This window comes from Vidua macroura, chromosome 1 (genome assembly GCF_024509145.1).
Source record: "Vidua macroura isolate BioBank_ID:100142 chromosome 1, ASM2450914v1, whole genome shotgun sequence".
In the NCBI taxonomy this organism is placed as follows: domain Eukaryota; kingdom Metazoa; phylum Chordata; class Aves; order Passeriformes; family Viduidae; genus Vidua; species Vidua macroura.
In genome coordinates this window covers 52,876,764-52,889,263 of record NC_071571.1, presented here as the reverse complement: position 1 = coordinate 52,889,263, position 12,500 = coordinate 52,876,764, and the positions used below count along the sequence as shown (strand labels likewise).

At 39.1% G+C, this 12,500-nt stretch overlaps 1 protein-coding gene across 1 annotated transcript in view; it reads right to left on the bottom strand.

Annotated features, from left to right (window-relative positions):
• GLI3 (GLI family zinc finger 3) overlaps positions 1–12,500 on the bottom strand; it is a 202,698-nt gene that overhangs the window by 182,147 nt on the left and 8,051 nt on the right. Inside the window, exon 2 of the mRNA XM_053986985.1 lies at positions 7,040–7,202. Coding sequence (XP_053842960.1) covers positions 7,040–7,163 — 124 coding nt within the window. The 5' untranslated portion in view covers positions 7,164–7,202. The remainder of the gene's footprint in view (positions 1–7,039; positions 7,203–12,500) is intronic.

The window sequence follows — 12,500 nt, the reverse complement described above, 5'->3', positions numbered from 1 at the left end:
GCCTTTTCAATCCTCCCAAGCAGCCTGGCACCTATTTCTTTGTTGACACCCATTTCCAGCAGCTGCGAGGAAGATGCCATCTTGGAGCAGCAGGGCTGCTGCCATACAGCCTCCCCACTTTGGTGACACAGGCTGGTACAGCAGTGCAAGGTCTTTTAGGATATCTTCCCCTGAGACCAAAACTTGATGGCACTGAGTTAGCATTTTTTGGAAGGCTAACAATATCACTGAAGTTTCAGCTGCCAGCAGCCTTTTTTTCTTCTAAAAATCAAACCTCTTGTTGCTTCCTCCTCACCAGTACTGTGGGCTGTAATGGCTGAATTTTTTGAGTTCTGACTGACACTAGACTCCTGCAAAGCACAAGATACAGAGCATGGTACCATCACCATACTGTAGAGAAACAGTTTAAACCCTTTTATTATTATCACTTCTGTGTCAAAACCCATTTTAGGCACAATTTTAATATGACTGCTTGGGTGTTTTAGGATTCTGTCTTTTTTTTGTTGTTGTTTTTCAGGATAAAAAACTCCCCAGTGTAAAATTTCCTAAATTTAACCTCCACCTTGAACAGGTGGCAAACTTCTGCTGCTAACTAATGTTTTCTCCTGATTCCACCTCGTGTTATCCAGCAGGATGTTAAGTCATTACTTACTGATTACAGTGATTGCAGGGACAAGCCACTCAATCATCTCTTTCTGGAACTTGCAAAGGGATACAGGAGGATTGACATTTAATATCCCTTATGCTATTAACCACTGCAGGGAGGGGAGAGAAGGGGGTGGAAAAATGGGGGAAATCTCAGCAGAATAAATGAAGCAATACTGTATTGCACTTGCAGATCACTGGGTTTAGAGTGGGGTACATGTAGGGCTGGCTCACTGAGGAACAACACTAGAAAATAATTTCAGGTAGAATGAGTTATTACAGTCTATAATAAGCCATAGCTTGATGACTGAAATTTCATTAGTAAGCATAAAGGACCATGGGTGCATTACTCCAAAAGAACATGTATTTAATCAGCTACTCACACCAGATTACAGTACACCAAGACACGCAGTCCCCATTTAATTACAACCTCCAATACTTTCATTTCCAATACTTCCAAGTATCAGGGTAGCCTATTCTCCCCTAGGAAAAGTACCTTCTTTTAAGTTTATCCTCTTACAACCTGGCCGCAAATATTAGAACAGAAGAGTACAAAACAATCTTACAAGTTCAGATCTTTGCTCTTATTTTTCTGGGCCATGTGGCCAGTCTACCCTTAACTTTCACACTGCTCTATACCACTTGTAGATAGGGATTACTTGCAGTATTTGTCTTGCTGAAAAAGAAATTTGTCAGAAAAACACATACACTGAAGTTATCATTTCTAGCATCTAAAACTGCAGGATGTTGTTTCCTCCTTGACCTGAAAATGAAAGTGAAGAGGGCCCCTCCATCCCCTTTGATTTCAGGGGAAGAGGATGGCATCTCCTGATCACTTTGCAGAATCAGGTCTCATATAATCAATTCAGGGCTCAATTTACAAGTCACTAAAATAGTATAGGCAATGTTTCTTGATACCTAACAACCTCTTTTGAACCCTGACCTCTCAACAGGACCCTGAGCACATGAGTCCAACGAGGGGGACAAGAATGGGTATTATGATTAACACCTATTTTATGGTGAGGCTTGAAAGCAAGCAGCAGGACAAGCAACCAACTGAAAGTTTAAATAGGAAATGTGATTCTTATGAGGTTGCAGACTGCTGAATACTTCCTTCAATCAACCCTGAAAGCACTAGGAAGAAGGAAAAAAAAAGAGACCTAGATGAAGCTGGCTCTTCTTCTGAATGAATCACAGTGGACACATGAACTTCCTCTCATTTATTCATCTATCAAGCTTGGTTTTAAGTTACATCATCATTAAGATAATAATTTCTGCTTTCTATCACTTTAAAGTATGTTCTCAATAACTATCTGATTCTGATAAAGGTAGTCAAGTCCACAACCTACATATGTTTATAATTAGTTTTTTTTTTAAGGCAGAGTAATAGGTTAATAAGAAATATCAGATTACACTGGAACAAGCTCATGGGTCAAAAACTAGACAAAACATATCAAACTGAAAATAAGTGCTTGGTTGTCAGACACTGAAAGAGCTCCTATACAATAACTGCATTGTTTTAATGAAACATTAAAAACATCAGTTTTGAGCCAAAATGTCCAAAAGAGTAAAGCATTCAAGTCACCAACAAAATTCAGAAGCCAGACAGTAAATAAATCAGGTTTGAATGCAGCATCACAATTTCCTAACGTTCTCCAAGCAATGCTGTAAAGTGCAGTCTTGCCTTGTACAAGTATCAGTTCAGTCCTTACAGAAATTCCCTCTACTTTTCTGAAATTAAGGCAAAAAAATTAATTATATCTATGGAACAGATTAAGTGAAAAAAACAAGTGGCATTGAGCTGAGGGCTGTCTTAAGTTAGCATGGGTTTTTTTAAATAATGCCTCTAAGGAAGAATCCTAAGAATAAATCCAATTCATCTGCAAAACAGAATGTAGAGTCAAAGAAGCCAGCCTGGTAAAGCATTAAAGCCACTCCCTAATTGTAAGCATGCAAATACCCACATTATCAGGGCAAACAGAACTAGTCCCATGGCTAAAGCAAGGCATTTGCTTAAGTTCACCAGATGGGAATTCATGACTTTACTGCAATGCTCGGGAAGGCTGGCAACTCCTGGTGCTGGGGGCAGCAGGAGGGCACTGCACCAGTGCAAGCAGCACAGCTGCACAGGCAGGGCATGGCAGCAAGCAGTTTTCTGCTCCAGCACTGCAGCATTCAGCCTGACATATGGACTTGGCATGCTGCTGGTCTCAGACAGCTCGTCAGTCAGGCTGCGAGGCACAGAGGCCAAGGAGCAGCACAGAGGAGCAGTCAAAACAAGCCTTCACACAGGCGTTCATCACAGTGCAGCAAGACAAGGCACTGGGCAGACTCCTGCAACATTTCCAGCATTCACCTGATGATTTCTTTCTAACCCTGGAATTACTTGAAAATACAGGAGGTACTGTATTATCCACCAGAAGTCTAGCAAGGCAGGTTTTGTGACCTGCAACACCAGACAAAGGCTCTCCAATGGGAGCACAGAACTAATGAGTTTATCAATGGATACCACCCTTAAGAATGCCATTCTTTGCACAACTTGATAGAAACCTGAGTGTGCATGCAGCAACCTTCAGAACGACGTAAATCCATGCTCTGACATGGTAAGGAACAGGTTGCTTTTTTTCCAGAGAAGTGGCACAAATGTGCATATGAGAAGAAAAGACCTGATAACACAGCCCTGTGTTAGCCAGGTGGTCCAGGGCACTGGCCTCTACTCCAGTATAATATGAGTGGCACAGCCATGACATAAATGTGATTCGTTTGTTGTTGTTATTACCTTGCCAAAGCAGATCAGCCTGAGGTTACCAAATCCCACCAAACACAAAACTAAGCTTACTTTATGCGCTAGCACAAACTTTTTTATTCATATAGCCTTTTGTGAATTAACATCCCCATTAGCAGTTTTCTTTAGCAGTTTTTGTCCCCCTGGATATTAGTCTAGCAATAAATATAGCAGTCAAACAAAAGATGAAAAGGAACAATCCTAGTAAACTGCATGCAGTTTGTTTGAGACACACGAAATGAAACACAAAGAAGAAAAAAAACAAAAGCTTGCAAAAAGGAATTCAAAACAAAGCAAGAGTGGTTCCACTAGGAATTAAAGTGCACCGAAGATTTTTCTTATTACATTTCCTTTTACATTGTAGTCATTACAAATTATGATTTTTTTTTAAATTTTTTGATCACATGTATTTTAAAAGAAGTTTTAATTTACAGTACATGTTTTGTCCTGGAGCAAATTTTAATAGTTTAGTTATAAATCCTGAAATTTAGGGGTTTATAATGGAAATGCTGGCAGGTCCGTATCTAACACATTGCAAGCATCTCAGCAACACAGAGTTTGTAGTCAGGTTCAGTGCAGCAGAAATCTTTATGGCATTAAGTAATGACAGGAACTAAGCAGAAGTGGCTAACGTGTAAACTGTGGCCCATGCCTGCTCAGTGCTTGAGACTACAGAGAAGCTGGTACCTTCCAAAGGGCACCCTTAGTCTGAGCCTCAGAACTTCTACTGCATTGCTCAGGATAACACATGAGCTCCCCTTCCAGATCACCTTTCCCACTTTCTTTTCCTTGCATCTAGATTTACACCAGACTCTTCAACACACAGTCTGCACAATATATGATTTAAAAGTTTTCCATACTCAATAGCCATATTAACATAGATCCTGCTCCTGGGTGTGTCACTTATTTCTGGGAGCTGCTGAAATAATAACATTTTCTTTGTCTCTTCACGATTGGATGCTTTGCATAAAAGCTGTAACTAGCAGCTTTCCATCTGTTTATGATCCAAGTTCTGAGTTCTTCAGAAGACAGCAGAGATACTGAGAAAATACTAGTCAGTACATCACACCTCAGACAGGTATCAATAAAACTTTACCCTGCAAACTTTGTTAATTCAAGTGTTGTCCAGAAGGATAGAAGCACTGATATTAGACATGATTATGAGGTGACATTGGTATGATAGGCAGATGTTGCTCTGAAATGACGTCAGTCTTCTGAGAAGAATAGCAGGGATCACTCTGTCCTTTTGTTATTTTTAAGGGTACCTTACCTTGTTTAACAGAGCATTCAAATGCAAATCACAACATTTAACATTACCATAGCCCTTTGCAAAAAGAAAAAGGCACTGAATCGATAAAAGCTGCACGTTTTGTAGGAGTGATGTCTTATAGCAACTGATGATGTTCCTATAGTAATACTCATTCCAGCATTAAAGAACAAAAGATGCAAATACGATGCAAGCTGCAGCTTTAATGCAAATTGTCCCTGTAACCAAAATTCATTATCATGACAATCACATCTGCAAGAAGCAAAACTTTTAAAACACTGCAAGAGTAAAACTTTCATTTAAGTTTCTAAAGTTTTAGTACTAGTATTTGTTTTGGTACATGCTCCACGAAGTCTCTAGACTAAGAGGAAATTTTTCAAATCAAAGAAGGAATCAATTTTTTATCCCTTTGAAGGCCAGCTCTGCATCTCTGGAAAGCCTTGTGTCTCTGTTATGCATGAAGGTAGATTAGAAACCCAAACCTTGGAGATCCTGGTGACTTCCTCAAATACAAAGACGAACAATGCCAACACTTACCCACTGAAAACAAAGTTAACTATCATTGTCTTAAGAAAAGGAAGAAAGCCTTGGGCCCCAGGATGTGTACTACATTAGCGTGTCCTTCCATTAGTAGGAGATAATTCCAGTGACACAACTTTGTAGTCATTCATTAGACTTGAAATCTTTCCAGCTCTTGGGAGTTTGATGACCTTGTTATGCAGTAACACTCTCCATAGGTGAAGCATGTAGTTAAGAACTAATACTACCATTAAAGGAAGAAAATTACTTGACCACACAGTAGATGAGTGTCAGAATTAGGCAAAAACATCTTGAAGGCTTTCATTTTAGCTCTCTAAATCTAAATGTTTACCAATAATTCAAGCTAGCCCAAACAGTCAGAGATTAAAGTTTGAGTACAAACCCCTGACACATCAAAGAATATGCATATGTGTTTAACTGTGCATTTGCTTGAAAAGTTGGGCCAATGTGGAAAATCCTATTATCGATTAAAAACAAATACAATGGGGACCTCTTCAGCTAATGTGAACCACTGTAATTCTATTGACAGCAACGGATCTGTGCTGACTTACACCAGCTGAGGATCTAATTTCATATGCCTTAGAAAACTGATGCAACCTTTTCCATTGGGGCTCAAGGGTTTTTATACTCTCATGGGGATCAGTTCCATCTAGTAGGTCAGCAGGTATTAAGTTTGCTTTGAATCTGAAGTCCAGTCACACAGAAGGATACTGGGACATGTGCCATCTAATTTTTACTGACCCATGGAGATTCCCCTCTAGTATAGGATTCATGTATTTTCTCCTGTAGTCTAGTGGGACATAACCTGTTTCTTTGAGAAAGCAGAAACCTTTATTCAAGATATCAAAGTGAGAACCTGACCTGGACCACAAGCCCAGACAAGTGAGCATGATGGAAGCAGAAAGTGTGAACAGAAAATGTTTTGCCAGAAATACACCAAAAGAAATATACAGAAAGGCATTTTCTGTTTTTAGCCGTAACTAGACTGATTAGTAAAAAAACAGCAGTTTTAGTAGTTACTCTGCAGCTATCCAAAATCCATAGGTCTGCCCACACCATTTCAAGCAATTTTCTTTCTTAATGCAACAGGAGTTTTGCATTAGTAGGAACCAATATGCTCAGCCCTCTAACACCAAACAATGAAAAGGTCTAGGTCTGGGATTAGCTCACACTCTTCTGAGAGGCAGGGAATATGTAAAATTGACAAATGAGATATACTCTCTGGGGAGAATTAAGCAAACTACTCCAGTTTTGCAAATCTACCAGCTGTACATTCACAACTTTGAAATTAATCCACCAGAGGATACACACTTAGCTTGATGTTTTGTTCTGAGCATTAAGGAACTTTGGGGAGGTGGGACAGCCCTTTCTGAGAAGGAAGTTTATTTGTAAAAGAAAAAACCCCTTTGCCATTAATTTTGACAGACCTGCTTCTGTCTCTCTAGTAATAACTAATTACCTAACGAGTGTAAGAGATTTCAATGGCCAAATGCAAAGCACTTGCAGGCCCTGCCAGGCTAATCAAGACAATTTCCAAAACGCCAAAACCAGGAACTTCCTATAATAAATAACTTAGCACATTTACATCTCAAATTAGAACATCTGGAAGAAAGAGACTATGCCTGATGCCAAAACAGGCCTTATTGTATCCTACCACTTTCCACCACCACCACCCCTCCGTTTTCCTTAGCCTTTCTGTAGAACAAACACTCATCCAGGTGCAAATGCTCAATTCACAAAGAATGCAGTGAACATAAAATTACTGTAGGTTTGGCTGCTAGTAAATCCCTGCTGTTACTCACCATTGGAAGTTGTGCTGGAGGCAACAGCTTTCTCACTGACATCTGTTCGACTGGAGCATTTCACGATGGAATTCTCCACTTTTTTCTTCTCAGTTGTGGTAGAGCTATGGGACTGCGCCTCCATGATGACTTCTCATTACTTCAGCTCTACTTGCACTAATACCTGAATGAAACAAGAGATTCATAAACTCTAAAGACTGTTTGAAAGCTTAGCCCAAGTCTTCTCACCCCTCTCACCTGAAGAAGAGCCTGGAGCACCACTGAATTAGCAGTTCACAGTTCTGTAAGCTCATCAAATCATGTTTGCATGCATGAATTCCTGAGGAATTTAAAGAAATACTAACACCAAAACTAGGCATGTTTGCCTTTAAAGAGAATCAGCATCACAAACCACTATGCTGTTTGATAGGCAGGTCCGTTTTTTTCAGTTCTCTGGGGTTTTAATGGATCCAAAGGGAAAAAAGAACAGTATTTTTCTCTTATGCCCAGATCACTTTGGAACAAGGCAAAAAAAGGGAAAAAAAATCAAGAAAATAAAGATAGCCCTTTATGTTGACTCTAGAAGCCAAATATTTAAATTTCAACATTCATGGTGTTAGAACACACTGCAGCAGGAATTATCCTGTCTATCTCTACACCTTGTTACTCATGTAAACATCTCTCACTTTGTTTGTTCAAACAAAATTGTATAGGCGAAACACCCTGAAAACCACAGGGAAAGACAAATATTATTGCTGGTGGCAGATAATGACATCACTTTCTTTTGCATGAAAACGCTGGAAATAGAAAGCTCTGTAGAGGGGTGTATCTGGTTATTTTGCCTTTCCTGGATGTTCTCAGTGTCATCTCCAGTGACACATTCATTTAATACAAATGAATTTCTCCTGTTCTCAGATATTTTACATTCCTGATAGAAATATGAGAAGCCCAAAAACTTGTAAAAGGGTATCGTTGCTTGTGCAGCAATGCAGGCACACCAGGCCCCAAGACTGCAGGGATCTTAGGCTGTGAAGGACACAAACATTAAGAATCAGTCTGCACTTTAACTTGATGCACACCTCTCTGTCCAATAAGCTTTACACAAAACATCAATATTCAGCACACATCATGCTTAGAATCACCTTGGTACTTAGAAATACCTTGGTACTTTTGTAGTTTGAACATGAATCTATGCAACAACAACAAAAAATAATAATTAGTTTTCTGCTCTGGGCAACACTGCTTGGTAGTAAAATGGGTCTAAAATGGAAGGAAGTCACACTCTTCTAGTACACCATTTAAATAAAATTTTCAAAAGGCTTCAAAAAGCCACGAAGTATAATGAAGTGTAATTATATTAGCAACCTGTTTCCCAATTCTGACAGTCAAAAAAAAAAAAAAAAGAAAAAAAGAAAAAAAAGAAGAAACACCACCAAACTAAAAAAAAAAGAAAGCCTACAAAGCCAATTCATCACAAACACAGCTGTCTAGTAAACCTACCCCTTCCCACCTTCCTAGTAGGAGTTCTTTTTAATAGTACAATAAAACACTCCAAAGCCTCATTGTTTTACAGTAGGGATCAAAGTAGAGCCCAATCACTAAATGAATCACTATTCAGCTAGGCAGCACAGCCAAGGAACTGGGCTAGATATCAGAGACTCTGCCACTGACCTACTGTCTAAGCTTTAGCAAGGCATTTTTCTTCCCTTGAGTTTCTTGCTTGCTAAAAACAGGAATAACAAAGATCTGCCACAGAAGAGGACTTGTAAGGCTACTCTCAAGATCTATCTGTGAAAGTGTTATAAATATTTTTGTGATCTGTGAAACAACTTCCTACCAGAACACTAAGGGGAATGTCGGGTGTCTTCAGAGCGTAGGAGAGATCTAACAATACTTGCAACAGCCCTGACTTCTACCCAGCAATACACAAGTCTCCCTGAAAAGAGATCTCACATGAGCTTTGTAAACAGCACCTTCCCAATTTGTCATATGACTTCTCCCTCTTTTCCTTTGCACACCTCAGGCATGGGCAACCCCAGTTTAGTCATTTAGCTCGAATATCTAGCTTTTTAGTCTCTTGCATTAGTGGACATAGGGGAGGCTGACTCTGCTGCCAAGCTGTTCACCCCACACTGAGAGGAAGATGTTTTCTCTATACAGCCCTGGCCACATAAACACCAAAACCTGCCTCCGTTCAGCCTCCAACCACTGCATGAGTGAGTTCTTCAACATACCCTCCTATCCTCTGACTAACCGGCTTTGAGTTATTTAACATTCTCTCAAATTAATTATTTTCTATTCATCACTGAAGGAACTAAAAAAGCTGTATGTTGGGTCATGTGCAATTCAAGAGCAACATGCGGCTGGTAAGACTGACATCATCCATCCTCTTGGCTACTTTATTTCTTTCCCCAACAGCCTGCCAGTGAGAATTTCTGGTACTTTGGGTCATCTTCATTACTGGAAGAATAGCAGACATAATTCCATATTCTTCATCACTCTCCATCACTTCTTTGTTTTATGCTACCTGGTATGGACCACAAAACAGAACAGAGGCCTAAAGCAGCACTTAAATTTTTGGACAGAAAACTGCAGAACTGGCCAAGAACTAATATAAACATCTGCTCTTGGTTCATCTGTTCTGGTTCATGTCTACTTAGTTTATATTCAGAAGGCTGCTTTTATTCATGTCAGAATGAAAGAAGGAACACCACTAGAGTAAACTTTCTTACTCAGCTCTGCACCCTGCACCACAAGCCAATGGCCCCGGCACTGCAGGCCTTTCCTCCTGTGCCTTCCTTCCTCTGCTCCTGACCCACACACACATGGCATGGACACCTACACGAATTTCTGCAGATCCAGCAAACCCCCAGTGGTGCATCAATGGTGGTGCGCGTGGTTGGGAAGGTACGGAAGGCCAGAAGAGATAGTAGGACTAATAATTAGAGGTATGTGGTTTGCTGTGTTTTGCCAAGCATACCCCTCAGGGAAGCAGACATCAAGAGATCAATATGGTGCCCCAAAAATCTTTTTTTTCCTGAAGACTACCTTAAGACTAAGTTGAAAACACAAGCCAGACACACATCTTCTAATCCTCCTTAAATTTGGCCGATTTTTATTTTCTCTCAGAAACTGTACCGAAATATGGGAGCTGCAGTTCACCAAAAAAAAAAAAAAAGTCCTATCAAAAAGCATTCTAAAAATCAGACAGCCTGACATCATCTCCACACTAAAATACAAATATATAGGGTGTATATTAGGGTGTGTTTCTCTCTCCAGCGTGTGGGTCAGTGACTTTCCTGTTCCTGCCTCCAGGATTGAGACAATCTGTATCTACTCACAGCAAGGAGTCCCAGTTTCAAGAAACCTGAAAGCTAGTTTCATTGGCTATCCAGCATCTCCATGTGCATATGAAAGGCAAGAAAATGCTATAAAAGTATATGGGCAAAAGTCTGAACTTCCATAGGTAAATAGAGGGATAAACATTCCTTCCCAAAAGCAAACATTCATGGCTTTTTCCCCATTCAACCGTGCTTGAACCTTTTGTAATTTCCCTGAAGCCTGAACCCACTGCGCAATTAATTCCAGATCCCCATTTTAAACCTAATCCCTCTCAAAACAGTAACCTGCCTGCAGTTGTGTCTCTTCTTTTTAAAATATAAATGTAAACCTTCCCCAATTGCGTATCATATTGGAGGCATTTTAGGAACACACTACTGGAATGAACTAGTTAAATGAGAAAAACTGTGTCTTTTAAAAGAAGTGTCAATAAATCACAATACGTTGGAAATTTATTTCAAACAAAAATATTCTTTCAAGTAACTTAATATTATGTAATTTCTGGTCCTTATGTTTGTTGGTTATAAAACTGTGCCTTATAGTAGTAAAAATGATCATATTAATATACTGGGGAGGAAAAAAACTCACATTTTTTTGTTCATTTACTCACAGTCCAAACTAACCAAAACCAGTGGAGCAGTCCTGTGCTTGGAAGTACAAGAAACTTGATCCTTTCTTAACACACATTTCAATTTTCCAAGAAATTTTCATTCTGTATCACTTCTCTTCTCTGAACTACTTTTGAATCATTTATTTATACTGCATACATTAATTTTAAAGACCAGACTATGCAAATATTTATTGCTAGGAACAGGCTCACTGACTTCAACAAGATTGCTTGCTTTGGTCAAAGTGCTGAAGTGTAAGAATTCAAAATTCTCACTTTGCATGTTAAGACTGGTTTATGTTTCTTGTGAACTTAAACCATCTGCCTTTCTTTGCTTTATTCTAATTTTTTGAGGAGTATCTTTTAACATGTTGAATTAAAAAAATAAAAAAGAAACAAGTAAAACCTTTCCTGTTTTACTTGATGCTGCTATAGTTGTATTCAATTCATTAACAAGTGTTTTGCATCCGCTGAGAAGAGCTGTCTGAAATAGCAGTGTCACAGCATTCATCATCATTACATCAGCAGTAGGGAAGTTCATACTGATTGCTATCAGCAACCAGAGTGCCCCAATCAGCGTGCAAGCAAACATAGCATGTTTAATTTTTCAGAAATTACTCTCGGTAGTTAGGGTGTTCATAGGTACTACTTTGATCCACGCTACTGGAAGCAGTCTTTGGGGATACAATACATCTTGAACAGCACAACTGTATGAAACTGAAAAACACAAGGAGGCATGAAGAACAAGCAGGAAATTACAGTCTCTCTCAACCATAAAGGACCCTTTATCATTTTATCAACATGGGTTGCACCGTTCCTTGGGATTATTTAAAGATAAAAAATGCATCTTGTTCAGCTACATTCAAATCCAAAATTTATATGTGACAATCTTAAGATGTTATATAGGAACTATTTCATACTGATTTATACAGGCTTGATTCAGCTACATTTAACTTCCAAAACCCACCTAGATTTCAGTATTGCTTTCTATCAAACCTGCTGGCAAAGCTGCACTGACAAAGTTACCCCTGACGGAGCCTGATGAAAAATGTTCAAGTGCTCAGACATTTTAAGAAATATCTCCCAAATGTAACATTAACTTCTTGCTATACCTCATCATTTTTGTAACAGCTATAGAATCTAACCTGTGTATTTTTAGATTAGTTTTATCCTTTCTTTATGGCTGGTAAGCTAAACCAGAATTCTGCAACCTTCATTAACTACTCAGGGTAAACTTTATTTAGGTTCCTCCCTACTGAGACAACTACTCACAGTAAGACTAATATAAACAGCACTAAGAGTCTTATATCTACTTTATATAAAACCACAACAAACAATCTGTTTGGGGAGGGGAGGGCAAGGTATCTTATATTTCATAATACCTATCTCAATTTCAATTACATGCATGATCTATAAATGCACTAGAGAAAGAAAAAGAGAGAAAGAGAGAGAGAGAGAGAGAAAGAAAGAGAAAGAGAGAAAGAAAGAGAGAGAGAGAAGAAGAGAAAGAGAGAAAGAGAGAAAGAGGAGAGAAAA